This window comes from Pipistrellus hanaki, assembly GCF_964339955.1.
Source record: "Pipistrellus hanaki genome assembly, chromosome: 2".
NCBI lineage: Eukaryota > Metazoa > Chordata > Mammalia > Chiroptera > Vespertilionidae > Pipistrellus > Pipistrellus hanaki.
In genome coordinates, this window is record NC_140504.1 from 128,239,029 (window position 1) to 128,260,054 (window position 21,026).

Here is a 21,026-nt window from a genome sequence, read left to right on the forward strand (position 1 = left end):
TCAACTAATACAAAGTCCGATCCAATCAGCTCTGAAAGGAAAGGGGACAGTCAGCCCCTGGCGGCCCTGACTATTAACACCTCCGTGAAACGAGCGGAGAAAAGAACAAAACATCAGCCTCTCACCAAACTTCTATGTACCTTTAAATTACTCTTTTAAGCCACTATTTCTTTCGAAGACATTCTTCCGCCTCGGGGGCTGTGAACTCCGGGCTGGTTCCTCAGGGCCGCCCCCGGGCAAGCAGAGGCGCCTGTGAAACGGGAGGAAATCTGGGGACAGCAGCCCCTCCGAGACTCCTGGTGGACGAGTCCAGGCGGCTTTCTGATTCACAATCTTGGCTCAACTCAGAAGAGGGAAGAGAGACATCCCTGGGGAAAGTGCAGCCTACTTCAGGGCAAGGCTGGCTTTGGGTCCATTCAAGTAGCCCTCCTAACTCGTACAGTTTTCAATACCTGAAATACAGCCTCCGAGACCTTGCTCCTCCGTGATCTTCGAGTGTGGTTGTGTTCGAAACAGTCATGCCGCACGTCAAAGGAGTTGGGGCTTCCCAAGGAACAACTCCTATGTGGTGTGCTCTGGTTTGATAACCCCAGGACAAGAATCTGCAGTCACCTGCTGGTGTCTGGAGCAGATGTCCAGGTTGCAGCGTCCGCATGTCAGGGTTGGAAATCACACCAGAAAAGCAAAGACCCAGCAGCCCCGACGGACTATTGCTGCAACTGTGGCCCATTCACCACTCAAACGTCCTATTTAATATTAAAATGGATTAACGGACGTGGCGGATTTAGCGGTACAAAAACGCTTTATAAAAATACTCCCTGAACTTTTATTTAAAAAAAAAAAAAAAAAAGATGCATGTAAACATCGCCTCCAAGTCACAGAAGAACCCTGGAACCTTGCCATCTCATTTCCCAATGTTTTGCAGTTTTCCGTGGCCAGCTTTCCTTGGGGATATCAGTCTGTTTTTTTCCTGTTAACAGAGTTCCGCGGCTGCCTCTGAGTATGAGCCTGTGGTCTGATTGGCAGGAACAGTATTATCAGGAGACTTACGATGTGTAAATAGAAGTACATGGACCTAGGAATAAACACACACAAAAGTTATATTTCAAACAAGGACACAAATGGGAGACGTTGCACGAACGGTACTGCATCATCTGCAGGGTGAAGACGAGGCCCTGCTTTCTGGAGGCGGGGGGGGGGGGGGGGGGGGGCGCGTGTTTTAACTCAGGCTCATCGTGGTCCACCCCACGATACTGCCTTTGGTGGGGAGAGGGATGGGGATACTGAAACTACAAAAGCAGGCAGAGCAGAGCAAGCAGCCCATCCATGAACAGGCCTGCAACGAAATCTACCCCACCTAGGATGTGATGGCACACCCCTCTGCCCAGTGTCTCCACACCTGTGATAGCCCCTCAGTTATCAGGTCAAGTGTTGTGGTATCAGTACTTAGGTTCAAGTGACCCTTATTATACTAAGTGATGGCCCCAAAGCACAAGAGTAGTGATTCTGGCAATGCAGCTATGCGCAAGGAAAGATGTAAAGGGCTTCCTCTACGTGAAAATTTATGTGTGTAAAGGGGGAGAAACAGAATATACAGGGTTCGGTGCTCTCTGCAGTTTCAGGCATCCGCTTTGGGTCTTGGAACATATCCCTGTAGATAAAGCACTGCACATACAAGCATTCACTTGGGTGTAATTTACAAGTTAAAGAAAAAAATTAGACTAAGGGATTTAAAGCTGAGATTTGAAGTCACTATAGAATGAAAACTGACTAGACAGGAAAATGAAACACTTCTGAAATGTAACGTTAAGCAGTGAAGGGCATACTCAGACAAGGATATGCATACAACTGTGCCTCATTGCTGAAATTAGCCCCGAGGGAGGAAAAGACCTGGGCCGCAACCAGCCCCACCTCCGCAGAAAGACCACGCAGATTTAATTTCTTTTACAAGGTTAAGTGATTCTCTTAAGAGATCCTGAAAACGCTTTTTGGAGAGACAATCTATAATAGCTGTTGGCAATATGTGGCTGCTTCAATTCAAATTAATTAAAATGAGGTAAAATTGACATTTCATTTTCTCCATTACGCTAGCCAGGTTTTCAAATGCTCAGTGGCCACATGTGCTGGTGGTCAATGTATTGGACAGTATTTCTGTCACTGTAGAAACGTCTATTAAACAGAGCTGCTGTGGGTAAGGATTTTAAGTTATATATACAGGCATACCTCGGAGACACTGTGGGGTCAGTTTGGACCACAGTGAATTATTTCAATAAGGTAGTCACACAATATTTTTATTCCCCACTGCATGTAAAAGTTATATTTACAACTGTAGTCTATTAAGTATGTACCTTAATTTAAATACACTTTATTGATTTAAAAAAAAAATGCTAACCATCCTCTGATCCTTCAGCACGTCATAGTCTTTTTGCTGGTGGAAGGTCTTTGCTTCAGTTTATACAATAGGCAATGTCTGAGCAGCACAATAAAATGAGGCTTGCTTGTGTAAGTGGCTTTGGGAACAAGATAAAACATTAGGTTGAAGCGTCTGAAATTGACAATATTAACAGAAATGTCAACTTTACCCTAAACAAAGGAGTTTTTGTTTTAATCGTCTAGGTTGGCTTCAGAAAGAAGTGGGAATCTACTTAGGGGTCATCTGGATTGATGACTATTTGACTCTTACCCTAGAGCCCTGCCTGGGTGTAGGAATTAGCAGACTTTCATTGGTTAAGTGCATGTCATCCCAAATAAATCACCACTTAATGTGAGCCCCACACAGTAATTTTCTTCCAAAATAATGTGTCCTAAAGAAATGTTCAGTAACTGCACTATTGATCTTGCTGTTAAAGGAACTCATGTCTAGCACTTACTTGCTGTGTGAGTTTGTTAAATTACTCCCCCTCTCTGAGCCTCCACTTCCTGTAATGACAAATAGGGATACTGACAACTACCTTTCTCTTCTCAGCCCAACACCCTCTGCCTGGGATTGATTCTGTGTTCTGCACACCCTCAGGTTTCTCAAGTCTTTGGTGCACAGAGCTTCCTTGTATCACCAGGGGCTTGTCTCTGCTGCTGCCTACGTTTAGAGCAACACAGTGTTCTACCTCACCCACCACCCTCACCTATGCTGTACCTGCTTAATTCCTACAATGCAGCTTTCAGGACTTAGCTGAAATGCCACTTCCTCCTAAAAGCCACCCTTGAGGCCCAGTCTGAGTCAGATTCCTGTAACTGTTCTCTTAGATCTTTGTACCATTCACTCATTGTGATATTAGTGTATATTTATAAGTTTGTCAATTACCACCTGACTCTTCTAACAAGCTATGCCCTCCATGAGAGCAGGAATGTGTTCTACAGTTTGCTCACTATTTTAGCCCCACCTTCTAGAACAGTGTCCAGCACACTGTAGGTATTAAATAACACTGAATTGAATACAGGCATCTATCTATAATAATAAAAGCATAATATGCTAATTAGACCGAATAGCTGAATGACCTTATCATATCATTCTGGACATTTTTCCGGATGAAGCCACGGCAGCAGGGGCCAAGCAAAGGCAGTTAGGGGCAATCGGGCAGGAAGGTGAGCAGTTAGGGACAATCAGGCAGACAGGCAAGTGAATAACTAGGGGTGATCAGGCAGGCAGGCAGAATGGTTAGGGGTGATCAGGCAGGCGAGCGGCTAGGAGCCAGCAGTCCTGGATTGCAAGAGGGATGTCTGACTGCCAGTTTAGATCCCAGATTACGAGAGTGTGCAGGCCAGGCTGAGAGACCCTACCCCTAGCCCCCCCCCCCCCCGCCTTCCCCCCCTCCCCCCCACACGAATTTTGTGCACTAAGCCTCTAGTTTATATTATAACATAATACATATATTCCTGTAAAATATCACATTCAGCAGATTCTGTGCTTAAAACACCTGTGCTTATGGGGGGACACCATATGAAAGCAGACAACTCAAAACTTATGAACTTTGCAACCAGAACAATTAGCACCTAAGCCAACAAGTTGGACAGCCCAGGTAGATGCTCAGTGGAACTGCAGGCTGCTCAGGGGGTGATAAAACACAGGGAAATGGAGCTGTGAGCCCATAGGCTGCCCCAGGTGGAACACAGGGGAGGGGAAGCCAGCTGAGAGCCAGGATGGTGGGGTGCCTCCTGGAGAGGGAGCCCAGGGAAGGGGTGCTCAACTTCAGATGTCTTAAATAAAGCTGAGTGCCCCCTACTTCTGTAGTGGCTGAAATAAGGGCTCCCTCCTACCCCAGAAATTATCATTCTTTTTCTACTATACTGGTATCTCTTACCTAGAAAAATGTGGATATTAGTAAAACTGAACTGAACTTCCAGGTTATACTGACATAACTCCTATGACCCAATGAGTACTTAGAAACAGTTTTACTGATGAGTGTTATATAGTTTCCCCTATCTGAAAAAAATCATCCTGTGGCACCCATACTGGGTAGTATCTCTGATCATTTCTGATCAGTGAATCAACCACAGAAGATACCCAACTTACAAATAAGGCATGTTTGCATTGCTTATTTCTAAGTCACTTTTCTGACCATAGCTGGGCTCCAAAGCTACTCTACAAAAGCCTGTGCAAACCATTACATAAATGCAAGCTACCATTTATTGAAAACAAACTATGTGTCAGGCACCCACAAGTCCTTCCCACATCTGCCTAGTTCAGTCCTAACAAAGGTGCTTTGAGGTGGATTCTATGCTTAGCCTCATTTTACAGTTGAGAAAATAAACAGTGAAAGAGGTTAGTAACTGGCCAGAGGTCACACAACCATGTTTTTGGAAGTAGTGGAGAAACACAACTAATTCAACATAAGAATGAAACAAGGAGAGCGAGCAAGAAGAAGTTTGAACAAAGGGCCTGACACCTCTGCCTGAAGGCCTCTTGTCTCTGGTGTGACCCTTCCCCTCCACCTAAATCCCACCCACTCCCCTCCACGGGTACCATGGGCCACATCAATCCCATGCGCATCCACAGAATTGCCGCCTCCCAGACACAGCCTTCTGCAGACCATTCAGATCAGCTGCCCCAGCCTGGGCAGCACTCCAGCACCTGCCCACTTGTCCTTCTCCTGCGCTCAGAATGGCCCACGGTCCCCAACACAGCCTAGCCCCAGGGGAAAAGAGGCTAAAGCAGCAGCTTCACCCTCTGAGGAACTCAGATCCGCCCCTTCAAAATCCACTGTCATAAGTGGCCCTCAGTTACGTCACGAATGGCTGAAGAGCCTCCCGTCAGCTTTGCTAACATACTGCTATTTGTGAGTTGGGATTTGGAGGTGACCATGTCCACTTGATTTTTTTCTTTTTTAGAAATCGAAGCCGTATTTAGAAATTGTTGGTACTGGTTGATTCAATTTACCGAGTCCTGTGTCAAACACAGAGAACACACACGTTTGCTGGACAGCAGCTGAGAACGCGGGGACTTACTTGTATAAATTGATGGTGGGTTCAACTGCCAGCAGGACAAAGGGTGCCACTGTGTAGGAGACGGCCAGCTGAGTGGCAGCCCAGGTGGCCACGTCGTAAGCAACCTTGAGGGCTTTTGAAGAAAGGAAGTAATGTCTGCAGTTGTTCCTCATCTGCCGGGCAAAGAGAAGGGAAAACACAACTTTTACTCGGTGCAAGAGGTACACCTTAGGAATGTGAGGCCTTGAAAACACCAACCATCTGAGACCTATTTTCAACTAAAAATACTATTGTGGTATTTAAAGAACTGAGGAAAAACAATTTTTTCTTCTTTAACATCTCCCAGAGAAGATCACTATTTAAAAAGTTGGCACATATCCTTACAAGACTTTCTCTACTCATATATACCCACTTCATATTTTCAATAGCATCAATATAATCTTTTGTCCTAACTGGTTTGGCTCAATGGATAGAGCATCGGCCTGAGGACTGGAGAGTCCCAGGTTTAATCCCAGTCAAGGGCACATGCCTGGATTTCAGGCTCGATCTCCAGGGTGGGGCAAGCAGGAGGCAGCCAATCAATGATTCTCATTGATGTTTCTATCTCTCTATCCCTCTCTCTCCCTCTCTGAAATCAATAAAAATATGTTTTTAAAAAATAACCTTTTGTCTGCTTTTCTTATAAAGATTTTTAAATTGATTGTTATAGAGGAAGGAAGAGGGAGAATTATCAGTAGGTTTCCTCCTGCACACTCCTGACCAAGGATCAAGCCTGCAACCAGGGCACGTGCCCTGACCAGGAGTCAAACTGCTCGTCTTTTGGTGACTGAGTCGATGTTCAACCAATGGAGCCACACTGGCCAGTGGTTAATAGGTCATGAGGTGGTTGTTGTTGTTTTTCTTTCACATCAGTAAATATTAATCCCCATTACAATTATAAGTTAATGATAGAAAAGTTCGCTTGGGTACCCCCTCCCTGCTATAGTGAACAATTCTGTGATGCTACCCTCGTATACAAATCTCTGCAGTGTTTCTAATTATTTCCTTTGAATAACAGTAATAAAGTAATATTAACATTAATAATAAGAGCAGCTCCCATTTACTGAGTGCTTACTGCATGGCAAGCTTGTGCTATTGCTTACCTGTGATTCTCCCGACAAGCCTATCATGTGAGCATCATCATACTCCTTTGACAGACAGGGACACAGAAATTCTTTGAAATGGAAAATGCTGGTTCAAAAGATATACTCATGTGGAGGTCTTTTGACATATGATTAGATTTGCTCCAGAAAGATACCTAATCTCCAGATCCGAGAAGCAAAAGGGAGCTGAAACCAAGGCTGATTTATCGGTAGGTCAGCCCCAAAGCAGGGCGGCAGGTGAGTGGACTCCTCTCCTCTTTCTGGGTTCCTCTGGAAAGAAGCCAGAGGTCCATCCATGGTGGGGCAGTGTGGGAAAGCATGCAGGAGATTATGTTCCTGAGTCTGATACTTCATGCCTCTTTGATTATATTCTCAGTTTGGGGTAAAAAACAAAAAGGGGAATACTCTATGAACCCTCTCTGCTCCAACCCACCTTACCAATTTGTAAAAAAATGTTTCCAGGCTACCCCACCTCTTCCCAAAAAAGCAAGTTTTACATAAATCAATGCTTTATGCCAGTTGAGATCAATTAAACCAAAGACACTTAAAGAAATAATACTCTCAATAAATTAACAAACAAAACTCTAGCCTTTGATTCTTAGTGTGTCCTGCCCTCTACTTTTCAATGCTCTTTTGTAATCCAAGTAGGTATATATATTGGCGAAAAGAAAATGCCTTCCCTGGTTTCTATGCACAAATATGTACGATATATATTTAATTTTTAAAGTGTGCTAATCATCATGACTGGTAATCAGTTATCCATACTGTTTACAAATATATCCCAATGAACTCTCACCGAACTAAAAATCCCATGGGAAGGGGGAACCTCTTGTTTTTGCTCACTAAGTAGCTTAGCACCTAGAACACTGAAGTAGGGATCCTAAAATATTCATAGAACAGATACATTAAAGAATAAGTGAATAGCTTATACAGCTCAACAAATGTCATTTAAAGCTGTCGGCACATGAATAAGAAAGGCCACAATCATTATCATAGGCTGAAATAAAATGAAATATAAAACTTGGCATCTGATAATTATAGCATATTGAATTGTAGTTACTTATATTCATATTCATCTTATTTTTTTAGGGAAGGCATATTTTTATTCCTTTATTATCCTGCTCTACTGCCAGCAAAAAGTAGGAACAGTCTAGGACAAACTTCCCAAAAAACCTAAAGAACCAAATTTATACAATCAAAAGGATTTTACACAAACTAATTCAATTGGATCAGCCCTGAGAGTTTGGAGCAATCTCCAACAGCACACAGTTCCTGCGGCTGTGATTTTACTGGCTGCTCACAGACTGAATTATTTCTGGGCTTAGGATAGTGAAATGAGAAATGAGGTATAAGTAAAATGAAGTCTTATAAAGACTACATTAATTAACAATCATTGTCACCTGTGATTAGTAGATTGTATAGGTTCACAGTCTTTAATGATTAAAGATGTTTTCATCTCTTAAGTTACTCAACGGTGCTCCTAAAATTCCTTTTCTTTTGCAAACACACTCTGTAAATAATGTGAAAATAAAATGATAAACCATTTGATGACCACAAGCTCCTAGATATGGAAGTATTTATCTAATGGGAAGACCTCTGTTTGATTTTTTTTCCCCCCAAAAGTTCACTTCTACCCTCTCATCCCATCAACGCCTAAGAGGACTGACAACAAACATAGGCATTACATCACTCAGGAAAAGACCCCACGACCACAGCAAGCTTACCGTCCTGGCTGCTATGGTGACAAGGATTCCAGTTAAGAAGGTGAAATAGTACCCAGGGTAGACACCATGCCACAGGGCAGACAGGATGAAGGTGAACACTGTGGGGTACCAGGGCACACGCTCGTAGCACACTCTGTGGAGAGAGGCAGGCACAACCAGCCACAGGTCAAACAAACCAGAAACCTCCAGCTACACTGGCATCTTTTCGAATCAGACCTACAGGAATCATTTGCTCCATTCCTGATGACCTGCCTGCCTAACCCTATTCAGGGACTCACAATGCAGTACAAGCAGCCTGAACTCGAGTTTTCTTGGACACTATCGGAAGGCAATTCACATGAACTTTTAACCTCCAGAGAAGTAAATGATCTGACCCAATTACTCTATCCTATATAAAAAAAGGTTAATATGCAAATAGACCAAACAGCAGAACAACTAATCAAAACGTAATATGCTAATGATATGCTAAGGTTGCTCAACTGCTTGCTATGACATGCACTGACCACCAGGAGGCAGATGCTCCCACCAGTATGTTAGCTTGCTGTTGGAATCTGGCTGATTGGTTCTGAGTGAGACGGGCCAGACATGCCCTGGAGCCCTCCTGCAGTTCCTCCCTGGCCTGATCATACACTGGTGGAGTCCCTCAGCCTGGCCTGTGTGCCCTCTTGCAATCTGAGACCCCAACGAGAGCTGGTTTCAGCCCAACCCCGCAGGTCACTCCCCTTGGGAGAGCGCCCAATGCAGGGCTCATGGCTGGCAAGTGCTGTTGGAGCAGCCTGAGCCTCTCCCAATTGAGACTGATTGGGCGTGAGCCTGTGGCAGACACAGTGGGGCTGGGATGTGCGGAAGCTGCAGGTAGGAGCTGCAGGCAGCATTGGACTGCTGGTTTTGACCTGATCCCTGCAGGCCACCCAGAGGGACCCCACCAATGCACAATTTCATTCCCTGGGCCTCTAGTATCTAATAAAAACCCAAGTGGTCAGGCTCTGGCCAGCCCCTGCCACCAATGGTCTAATCTACCAGGAATAATTATGTATAAATAAGTGCCATTGGCACTAAAAACCTTGGAATCAGGATAAGGTTCTTTAGAAGCAGATAGTCTCATTTAGTGTAAATTAATTTACCTTTTCAGCCTATCCCCTGTGCCATAACCAGCTCTGAAACCCTTTTCACCTCATTTGGGAATGACTCCTGCCCAAAATCAAAGTGTTGGTTATAGGACCTTTCAGTTCTCACTCTGCCCATTGGATTTCAATCCATGAAGTTGCCTTTAAAAAGTTATATTGTGTGGATTAAGACACTGTCAGAAAAACACCCTGGAGAACTTTGGTGTCTTTGTTCATTATTAACACCAAGTAGCAGGGGACTTTCTCCCAAGCTCAGTCTGAGAACTGCCAATGCACTGAAAGGCGGCCACTATGAAGTTTACTAAATGAGAGGACCCAAATGGAACATAAAATAGAAACTCACACAGCTAACACCAACCCTGCACCGTATGGGTTGTCAAAAGTAAATTATTTAAACTCAAACTAAGGATTATGGCTCTCTCTTCATGGAAAGACAATGCATTTGGGGAGAAAAACAGGACTGGGAACTCATTTGTATAATGTTGGGGGTGTTTTTTTGTTTGTTTTTGTGTGTGTTTTTTTAATGAGAAATTAAATTTGCATAGGTACTTGCTTCTTACCCTCTTTATCTTTTTTATAAGTCAAATCATTTTATATATTTTTTCATTTTTTATGTGCATGCATATATGTTCAGTCATCTTAAAACAAACTCCTAATGGAGACTAAAACTCTTGGTACACTGCGATTACTCAATATTCAAAAATTATTTGCAAAATTAATATCAATATTAAGGATAAACTTTCAAAATTTGCATGTTCAGATAAATTTTCATATAAGACTGTAGGAGCTTACTTTGCGGGAATTATTATACATTGTCTCTTCTTTTACTCAGTTTTCATCTAAGAAAAATGCTACTTACCAACAGCAGAATTTACAGCTTAGCATTTTTATACTCTCCCTGCACTTATATGATAGGAATATTCACTCACTGGAGTTTCAAGGATAGTATATTATTCCAGGATACCATATTATCAGTTCCATAATAAGTAATGTTTTTAATTTTGGAATGTGTAGGGAAATAGAAATATCAATAAAAATACAAAGTTTAAAAGCACAGATATCTGGGGTAGCATAAAGCTTTCAATGGTAGGGATAAATGCCAGGATTTCAGTGGTTGGATGCTGACAATGTCCGTCTTTGACATCTGATCAACAGGCTCTCCTCTAGGTTAGAGGTAGCGCAGCGCAGAGGTTGAGAGCCTGGCTCTGCGGATGGTCTGCTTGGGCTCTTATCTGTTACTCATTCGCTGGGTGAGTTGGGACAAGTTACAGATCCCTTCTTTGCCTCAGTTTGCTCATCTGCAAAATGGGGGTAGTAACTACCAACATCTCATAGGAGTAAATGAGTGCCTGGTACATAGGAATGGCAGGATTAAATGTTTGATATTTTAAAATAAACATGCTCTATTATTTGATCTTCTCAAATCACTATATTTCTACTTTTTTTTACTTATAGGGCATAGATGTTCATGCAAAACAAAAGTGTCAGATGACATTACTACTATTGCTGTTCATCTAACAACTCCCGTCTAAACATATCCCAGTGCCCTGAGGAATGAGGTCACTTCTGTTTTTCTTACCGCTTTAGCCAAGTAGCTGTCTGAATATTCCAGTTTCCTAGGTACATTTTGAAACTTGTAGCAGTCTAAAAAGAAGAAAGTAACACCTATCATTAGCTTTAAAAATACCCCCAAGTAATGGAAAGTCCTCCGCAGAATTTCCCTGGCAGCAGACCACATGTGCTGTTTCACTGGTGACTCCTCGGTCAAGAGTGCATCAGCTGCTCCACTGCAGGCGGGAGCATCCTGATGTTTATGAGACTGACGGGCACTTGGCTCGCAAAGTCTCAATTTTTTTCAATTTATTTTCAAATTATAGGAAAACTTGAAGGACTGTTTTGTGGGTTTTCCATCCTCTCTGGCTTAAAAAAAATTTTTTTTAAGTCATCCGAATTTTAAAACTAAATACCTTAAAAGGGGATGTGCCCTAGGAAAAGTTTAATCGTGTGAATTGAGAGCCTTTATGGAGACAGGTACAATGTTACTGTCATCTTTTCACTGTGATGCCATCTACAAACTAGGTCAGTCCTGTGCAGGTTCAAATGCTTCCCGTTGTATTTAGAATAGTGAGAGATTTTACACATGAAGGAGTCACAATACAGAAAAGAAAGAAATATCACCAAACTGGCAGTGACACAAAGAAATCAACCTCTGAGGAAGACACGTTCCAAAATAAGCCATGAACAAGGTTTCCTCATTTAAAAAAAAAAAAAAAAAAAAGGCTGGTTGGTGGTGGAAAGCATGAAACGAACATTCATGAACCAGATGCCTAGTGAAGGTAGAAAGTACAAGTGCCACTTTTTTCCTGTTTCAACCCTAAGGAAATCTTAGATAGGTCACACACTGGCCTAATGTAATATGTTTAGATATAAAGAAAAAGAGAAGATCATCGGTAGATGTAAATAGACAGATTCTGTATTGTGAGTTCCTAAGGACTTCTATGTATCCACATCTTCTATGGCTAATAAAGTGTCATACACACAGCTTGTAGGAACCTTAACTAAATCAGACTGCCTTGGCTTTCTTTAGCTCCTTCCTCTATAGCAACTCGATTGAAAATGCAAAGTTCCTCCTTCTGGTTTTTCTTTATAACAAACACATAACTTAATAAGTTGGCCCTTCACCCTGAACATATGCCCAGTAAAATGACTGTCTGTGTATGCACAGCGGAGGAGACTGGGGGGCAGCCGGAGGTCAGAGGGAACCCCCATGAAGGACATTCACCCACAGCAGCCAGCAGTGGTCCAAGAGTTTTGAGGGAGAGAAGAATTTTGGTAGAAATAGGGAGGCAAGCCAGAACACCTTTGGACTCCCTCTGACATCATCTGTATAGCAGCAAGAAGCATGGGGATTACCTACGTTGTTTGTCTGAAAATGAGAAAGGTTGTTCTGGAGGCTGGAGCTTGTCCATGTAAGATGAAGAGAAGACTCGGGCATCAAGAAGGTGGAAGGCACCCTCCCCACCGAGGCTTCTTGTGGCCTAGTGCCCACCTAACGTGGGTGGCAGGTGGAAAGTCTCCACGGCCCTGGCTTCTTGCTCTACCTGCATATCCCCTTCCGGCCACGAACCCGAGGCACCTGGCAGGAGAACCAACACTGCCTGCTGAGCACCATGCCCTACTCCACCCCGCTGCCAGGGGAAGAGGGTCTGTGACATGGTCTTCCTGTCGGCTCTCATTGCTGACAAGGCCAAGGAAGCAAAGTGACATGGCCCCCAAGAGACCACCTGCGGTGATGAAGACATAGGAGAGCAAAGCCAGCAAAGAGAAAAACTGCACTGCTTCCAGAGGCTGGAAGCTCCGTGCATGGCAATTCTTCTAAAACGCAATTGGATTGTCACTGTTTCCAAAGGAACCACACGGGGCGCTTGCAAAATTGAAATCTAAATGCAGAAGCTCCCAGTCTGTGTTCTTCTTTTTTATTGTTGTTGTTGTGGTTAATCCTCACCTGAGAATACTTTTCCATTAATCTTTTAGAGAGGGAAAGACAGAGAGAAACATCGATGTGAGAGAAACACATGGATTGGCTGCCTCCTACAGGAGCCCTGACTAGGGTCCGGGAGGAGCCGGCAGCTAAGGTACGTGCCCTTGACCGGAAGGGAACCAGGACCCTTTGGTCCACAGACCAGTGCTAGGGCCAGTCTGTATTCTTGACTAAAGGAACTAAAATGTGAACAAAAGAAAATGGATTCTGTACCCTCATGCTGAAGGCACAGGGAATGGAAACAACAAAAGAGATTTTCCAAGCTCTTATTTAGATTTTTTCTTGTGTCGTTATTCCTTGAACCATTAAAACTATCAAGAAAGTATCTTTTAAAAAGGAAATAAGACAAAGAGAAAAAATATTCCAAGACGCACCAAGTCCCGGAGACTGCTGGCATTCCCTATGGCAGACATCGATGAAGAAGATCCCTGGACACTGCACTCGACGTAAACCTCTGCTTTATATGCGATCACAGCTGGGTTCAAAAGCACCATAGACTCACCTCAATTTTCCAGATGTTTAGGTTAGAAAGCAGATCCCAACAGAAATTTCCATTCTGATCCACTCCGCTGAACCCAAAGCCAGCTGCGTTATTCACGGCATCAGCTATGGTTTTCAAAACAACACGTTAGGATACAGAACAAAAGTCACATTGTCGCTTTAAAAGGTCCCAATGTCTGTCTCGCTTTAAGGCTGAGAGAGATAGGTGGCGGTTTCTTCGGAAAGGACACCAAAAAGATTTAAAGGGTCTGGTGCCATGGTGAATCAGAGAAACATGTGTGGCTTTTTGGTGACCTCAATTTTTATTCATTTTTATTCATTCACTGGCATTTAGTGAGCACCTGATAGGTAAGAAGAAGGGCACTTGATGCTCATAGAATACAACACGGGAATGAAAGGAAGGAAGAACCAAAATGAAGCAAGACATGGGAGGGTTTAGTGACCCGCTGGATATAGGAGGAGAAAGGGAAGAAGGGGAAAATACACTTAAGCTCAGAAGCAGAGACGCGAAGAAGAAACGAGGGTTCGTGGAGGTCCAAGAGCTGTCATAAAAGACGGCAGGACATCAACTGGTAAGACAGCACTGAGTCGGGAGACCCAGCCTTGGAAAGGAAAGTGCAGCTCATTCTGAACATATGAAGGGCGACAGGCTGGAAGGGTGTCAGTTGGGGCTGCTGAGATGCAGTTAGAAACGTTCAGATTACAAGAAGAAGAAGAGAGCTAGAGATGTGAAATGGGGACCAGCTGCCACGGAGGCCACACGTGGACACAATACCGAAGCCGTACGCCCTAACGTCCGTCTGAAAACTCCTGCCAACACTGTCAGGTGACTTCACAGAACCCTGAGAAAGGGCCCCCTGCAGGGAGTGTGCACTTCTCGTCCACTTCTTTAATGAAATGCTTTTTGTAAACAAAGACCTGATGAAACCAACTACTTTACTACAGTGACCAGAGGGCCATCCTCTCACTTCAGTGGTCTTGTTTCAAGTTCACTGGTTCTTTTTTAAAAGAAAATCCTGTAATGAAACCGATGGAAGCACGGCCCGGCAGGTACAGCCTGAGATCGGGAGGAGACCAGAGGGAGAGGGCCTTCCTCTCCTGCAGCTCTGTGCCTCTGGGTCTAGAACTCAGGCCCAACTCCAGAGGGACTTCTGACGGCTGCTCTACAGGAGAACACCTGTTCTGGCTGTCTCCTTCAGAGTCAATGATTTAACGTCACTTATCTGTTAACTCATCTCTGTAAAACGGTCTGGTTTCTTTTAGAAGAGAGGAGGAAAGTGCCGAGACCTGATACATCAGTTTCCCAGGGGATGGGAGCTCAGAGGAAACGCAAAGCAAGAGTGGGCCAGTTAGGCAACTAACAGTTTTAACTGTGTGGGCACAAATGTGTGAAGGATAGAGATAAACTAATCTGGGAAAAGAGCCCCTGAGGTCTGTGTTGACAACTGAAAACGGGTCAGACTGGCCATGCTGGGACTGCTGAATGCCTTGTCCCACCTCCAGCCTCAGCTCTGGCTGAGCAGGCCTGATCTAAAAAAAATCAGGATAATAACTATCCTGTGTTTGTGTGTTCATGCACGAGCACACTTGCTATCTTTTAGGATTCTGTAAATCACTCTATTTCTCATGGAATACAGCTCCCAGTGGCGTGAGCACAGTGGTGAGGGTGGTCCACCTTGGGCTCCTCTCTCCACGTCGGCATCAGAGTGAAGGCATGGCGAGTTCTTGAACTTGTAGAAACCTATTCTTTTGAGTATAAAGTGGCTATAATAATGTTACCTATTTTAAAGGGATATTGAAATATTGGCTTTCTATTGTACATGGCTCTAGTATATCATTACAGACAAATTAATTCAGACACCCATATTTTACAGTTTGTTTTCTTTAGAACACAGCCTGGGCTAAAGTTGAGTCTCACTAATTAGTGGGGGAAGGGATAGGGGGGGACAGAACTGTACACTAAATCAAAAGAAAATAGCTGTATTGTTTCAATATAAACAGTAACTAGAACTAGGGTAATGCAGTGTAGCTCAGCTGAGATTCATCAAGAGGCCAGCTTTACGGATTAAATTTACAATCATGTATAATTAGTACATCAATTATATGTAAATGGTGTTTTAAGCAGCTGGGTAAAACAATTACTCAGTTAAGCAGTTTAAATATTCCCTGTCATACTATTCACTGCTACTTTATTTATAAATAACACACAGGTTAATGGCAGACCAGCCCACGCAACCTAAACTGTAACGAACTTCAGATTGAGGCCATACCCATTAATGAAGTGTTGTATGGAAGCTACCAAAAAAGATAAGGGGGGGGGGGGGTGTTGAGAAAAAAAAAAGAGCCAAGAAAAAGAGAAAAGAAAAAGCTACCCACAAAGCTGTTCTATACCCCTAATAGCTTGGAAACTCCCCAAAACGCAGAACAGTGCCAGTCTCCCCCGTTCCCTGGATCCCCCTCCCCACCTAGACCTGTGGGCACAATCCACCTCATGTTATACTTTCCCTATGAGGCCATGGATGGCCTTTCTTTCCTCCTTAAAGCAGGAGCCGATTTAGTCCAGAAGCCAGCCCGTTAACTCTGAGATACAGAATGTGGGAGTGGAAGAGGAGACAGAGGAGGAGGATAAGTGAGGAAGTAGAAGGTAGTAAAGGGAGTGAGCAGTTCTCTCTCAATCTTACACACACACACACACACACACACACACACACACACACACGCTGAGGTTAGAACAAAGTGAAAATACAATGTCACACAGAAAAATAGCCTGGTGTTCCAAGTAAGATTCCAGCCATAGAAGGGATAATGCCTACCTCCTAAGGACATGACTTTTAGATAATAAAGCAACTGCAGAAAAAGGAATGAGATACAAGGAGACTTTTGAAGGCTCCCTGATGATCACATTTATCCTCTCCTCTGCCCACCCCTTGGGCAGCCCCTGATGTGAACTGCCTTGTTGGTGCCCACGTTTGTGGTGCCACAGAGCATGACAATCTTGAGGATGGAAAACATGTCTTATTTTTTAATTCCTCGTAGCACAGAACATGGTACTCAACAAAACTCCATGAACTAAACTGAATATGACAGGAAACAAACTTTTTAAGAAGCTCTAAGTGAGATTTCTCTGGCCAAATGTTACATACACACTATTTGGACCAAACTTCTCCCTGAGCAACAACCCTTAGGAACAATGTGGACCGGGAGCTGGGAGGTAACTCTGGATAGAGTAACTGATGGATAGAGTTTCTGCTTGGGGTGATGGGAACAGCTCTCGAGGTGGAGGTAGAGACGGTTGCACAACCACCTCAATGAACTCAGTGTCACTAACCTGCACCAACAGATGGTAAAAAATGGTAAATTTCTATTGTGTATACTTTTACCACGATGAAAATAATAAATTAAAAAAAAAAAATTAGTAGCTACGCCTTGGGGCTAAAATCTTGGAACATAAAATGAGAAAAGAGGAACTCAGTAATGCCACACCCTCACTCATGAAATATGGGCTACGCACTGGGATCTGAGTTTAGTAACCTATTCAGCTTTGTAAACAGTCACTGCTCTGGGGCATCAAACCTGTCCCTTCACAGCTACGAGGTTGAACTCCCATTCCTGAAAGGGTCCAGATGTAAAATACACACAGCGGCTGTGCCTTATCCAAGTCCTTTACCATTCCTGTAAGTAAATGGAAGGGGGTACTGCTCACTCAGCTAAGCTGCAAACGTTTCCAGTCCAAAATTGTTCAAAAAGAAAATCGAGAAACTTAATACTGACTAATGTACATCATAGGGAAAGAAAAAAGTGTGTTAAAACCAAATTAAGTTGAACTTTCTACCTTAAAAAAAAATCAGTTGAAGTCAGCTTCTCTCCAAGGCATAAAGCTTAACCAACTATTTCTTTAAGAGTGTAACCTAGATTGGCATTTGTGTGGGTAAAATGAATGTGTATCCAACATTGTATACTGCCCAGGAAAATTACAAGAAAGCCGGGTCATTCTGGAATTCTCCCCTGACCGCCCACTGCACTAAATGGCCATTTGATTGGTGGAAGAAGCAGCCTCGTAGGCAGGCCATCTGTTAAGAACATTGGGTTTTGCCGAGACCGGTTTGGCTCAATGGATAGAGCTTGGGGACTGAAGGGTCCTGGGTTCGATTCCGGTCAAGGGCATGTACCTTGGTTACGGACATATCCCCAGTAGGGGGTGTGCAAGAGGCAGCTGATCGATGACTCTCTCTCATCGATGTTTCCAACTCTCTATCTGTACAAAATCAATAAAAATATATTAAAAACAAAACAAAACAAAAAAAACATTGGGTTTAAACCAGGACTGCTTTTTCCTTATCGTGCACAATTGGGTTTATGATGGCGGCAAACAGGAGAGCTTTCCTGGGGAGCAAAAAGTGATGCTGACTCCACTGCTTCCCATTACGCAGTGTGCGTGTTTTGGTTAGGTGGTCCAAAATGTTGTTCTGGCGAAGCCATCCAACGAGTGTCATTTCCCCTCCTTCATTCAGGGCCACTCCATCAAACGTACCTAACGTCATTATGCTGAGTGAAATAAGCCAGTCAGTGAAAAATAAACACCACGTGATCTCACTCATTTGCAGATAATAAAGAGCATTATAAACTGATGAACAAAAAGATAGATACAGAGGCAGTAAAGCATCAAACAGACTGTCAAATTACAGCGGGAAGGTTAGGGAGGGGTGGGGGAGATAAGAGATCAACCAAAGGACTTGTATGCATGCATATAAGCAAAACCAATGGTCGCAAGACACTGGGGGGTGAGGTATGTATGGGAATGGAGGGGTGGGGAAGGGCAATGGGAGGATATGTACACATGTAATACCTTAATAAACTTACCTAACGTCCAGGCCACGTAGTACTTAGGCTTCGAGGCTTGCATGACAACATATAAATAGCCCAGCCGCGTCAGAAAGTTTGCCTTATGGACAAACCAGTCATCAGCCAGGCAGGCGACCGGGAAGGTCTTCGTGAGCGTCAGGAACAGCAGGAGAGACACCCCGGTCACGCACAGCTTGTGGATCACCGCTCCCTGGAATGAGGGGGGAAAGTCAGGGGGACCGCTCAGGAGATTCTGTCGGAGGAGGACAGTTTGGCGAGGGCCCGGGGAGAGCAAAGCTGTTCGGACAGCTGCTCTGGCCACGCTCCCTGACAGAGCGGCGACAGGCGTCCTTCCTCAAGGCACAAATGGCACAGAGGCACGGTGCTCTATTTAGGATCAAAGCATACTTCACGCTGGAGGGCTGAATGCATCTAACATGGAACAAAACTTTTACCAGCAAATTCTACCAACGAAGGGTAGATGGTTTCATTACCCCAAACGTGAGAGAGGCAGAGAGTACTGGGTGGCAGGCTTCTATCTGAAAGAAATGGCCACTTGCCTCCCCCTTCTGTAGCCAGCAGCCAAGGAAATGGGTTTGAATGGCCAGCAGGGAGGCGAGAGCTTAGTTCGGAAGATTCCGTGCTTGTGACGAAGGCCGGTGCCAGGACACGGCAAGTAATGGAAAGCTTTAGAAACCCTCCAGGAAGGATGAGTGTAGCCTGCTCTGGAGTTAAGATATACTGACATTTTATTTTATTTTGCTAATCCTCACCAGAGGTTATTTTCCCCCTGTGATTTTTACAGAGTAAAGGAGAGAGAGAAACATCGATGTGAGAGTGACACAAGGACTGTTGCCTCCCGCACACCACCCCAACCAGGGCCGGGGTCCAAAGCTGCAACCTGGGGTACATGCCCTTGACCTAGAATCAAACCTGAGACCCTTCAGTGTGTGGGCCAACACTCTAACCACTGGGCCACACCGGTCAGGAAATGTACTGACATTTACTTTTATTTTTTCATACTAACATTTTAAATTCCTCTGGTTGGAGTGATTTTGCCCAGTTTCCTTGGCATTCCAGAGAATGTCACTTAACATCAACACAATTATAAGTCCCAACTTTATAAAAACAGACTCCTTAACTGTAATAAAGTGGTAGTAACAGCACCTCCCTCAGAGGGTGGGCTGGGTTTTAAGTGAATGAACATCAAGGTACCGAGAGCAGGGCCTGGCTCCCCCTTACACGCTCACCACACTTAGTCACTGATGGGGCCCCTGTCCCCCGACTTAGCTCATGGGTGCCAGGCCCTCCCATCGATATGTCTTTAGCCAAAACACAGCCTCCCAACTTCACTTTCTCTGTGCACAAAAATGCAAGAGTTTCCTACAGAGTGATGCTCATTAAGACTCAATAATGATAATGTTTTCTAAGCAGAAGCATGTGAAACACAAAAGCACTACTGTGACAGACATGTGGAAACACCTGTGGTTACTTTGATGTCTTGTCGCCATGGTGACTTTACTCCTATTTTGTTTCAGTAACAAGTCGGAGCTGAGACATTTGATGAACTAAAAGGTGCTGAGGAGCCTTGTCAAAACCATCTGAAAATTCATGCTTAATTAATAAGTCACTTAAATTTTCAAATACTTAATTTTGCCTAGACTTTAGCATTTATGAAATATTTGAATCATCCTGATTTTCTCCCTTCTCCAATTTTCCCCATTTCTTTAATTAATGACAAATTTCCCTTAAATACAGGACAGTTTATCTGAATAAGTTTACCATGTTTGTAAAGTTCACTAAGTTACCCTATGTAGACTACTTTGAGATGAATAAAATTCATACTGGAATTAAAAAGTTATTTCAAGAAACCATCTTAAACTCTCTCAAAGGCACCAAAACCAAGCTCTGGGCAATGTAAAACTGGTTTCCCTGGAAACAAGTGGGTTCTCCAATAAAAAGCACATTTATTCCGGTCCCCACTTCCTCCCCCGCCCCCACCCCCAGCTTTTATGAATATTATCCTTTGGCAGTGTATTAATTTATATTCGTAAAGACAAAACACCCATAAATTTGAATGTGTTAGCTCGTACAGCGCTGAGAGCACTGTAGGCACTAAATATTGGCTGGCTGACTAATGGATGGATTGCTTTAATATTCCCAGCCCAGGACCAGCTCTGTGAAATATGCATCTGTTTCTCCAATACAGAGGACGGCAAATAAATGCCAATATCGGTATTTTAAACAAATGGGGGGGAAGTTATTGGCCAAACTTTCTGTTAAACTGGTTGGCTTTTGAATTAGAACAATTATTAGTGAGAGTCAGCCCTGACAGCAGAACTCTGTACGTGGGGCCTCTGGGTGAACACTTGGCACTAAACACTCACCATGGGAGAAGGTTCTGGAAAGCTGTGGAAACCCTTTTCCTTCCAGTTCACCTCCAGCAGCTTCATGTGTATATGTCTTCCCTCGATGAAGGCTATATAGTCCTTGAAGTTGTTACACGGTCCAGCTATGACACTCATGAAGTTGAGAAGGTAGCTTAAGTATTCCAAAAAAGAGGGTTTTACTCTGTGAAAATAAAGTGTTTTTTAAAAAAGGTTGAGAAGTATTCAGTCTTTCATTTTTCTTCCATATTTTCAAATAAGCAAATCGTAAACACGAGTGTTATCTTTACAGTTTATTAAACACATCAGGATCTTTCCTTGCTCTGTTTCTCTAAAATCTG

General features: G+C 43.7%; 1 protein-coding gene across 2 annotated transcripts in view; it reads right to left on the bottom strand.

The window, feature by feature from the left end:
- Window positions 1–840: 840 nt before the first annotated feature.
- The window catches only part of MBOAT1 (membrane bound glycerophospholipid O-acyltransferase 1), a 95,225-nt gene continuing 75,039 nt past the window's right edge, over window positions 841–21,026 (bottom strand). For both annotated transcript variants that reach the window (XM_084872778.1, XM_084872777.1), the window contains 7 exons: window positions 20,686–20,869; window positions 18,317–18,509; window positions 13,458–13,561; window positions 10,994–11,058; window positions 8,288–8,420; window positions 5,443–5,594; window positions 841–1,075 (listed from right to left, as the gene is read on the bottom strand). In XM_084872778.1, coding sequence (XP_084728904.1) covers window positions 955–1,075; window positions 5,443–5,594; window positions 8,288–8,420; window positions 10,994–11,058; window positions 13,458–13,561; window positions 18,317–18,509; window positions 20,686–20,869 — 952 coding nt within the window. In that variant the 3' untranslated portion in view covers window positions 841–954. The remainder of the gene's footprint in view (window positions 1,076–5,442; window positions 5,595–8,287; window positions 8,421–10,993; window positions 11,059–13,457; window positions 13,562–18,316; window positions 18,510–20,685; window positions 20,870–21,026) is intronic.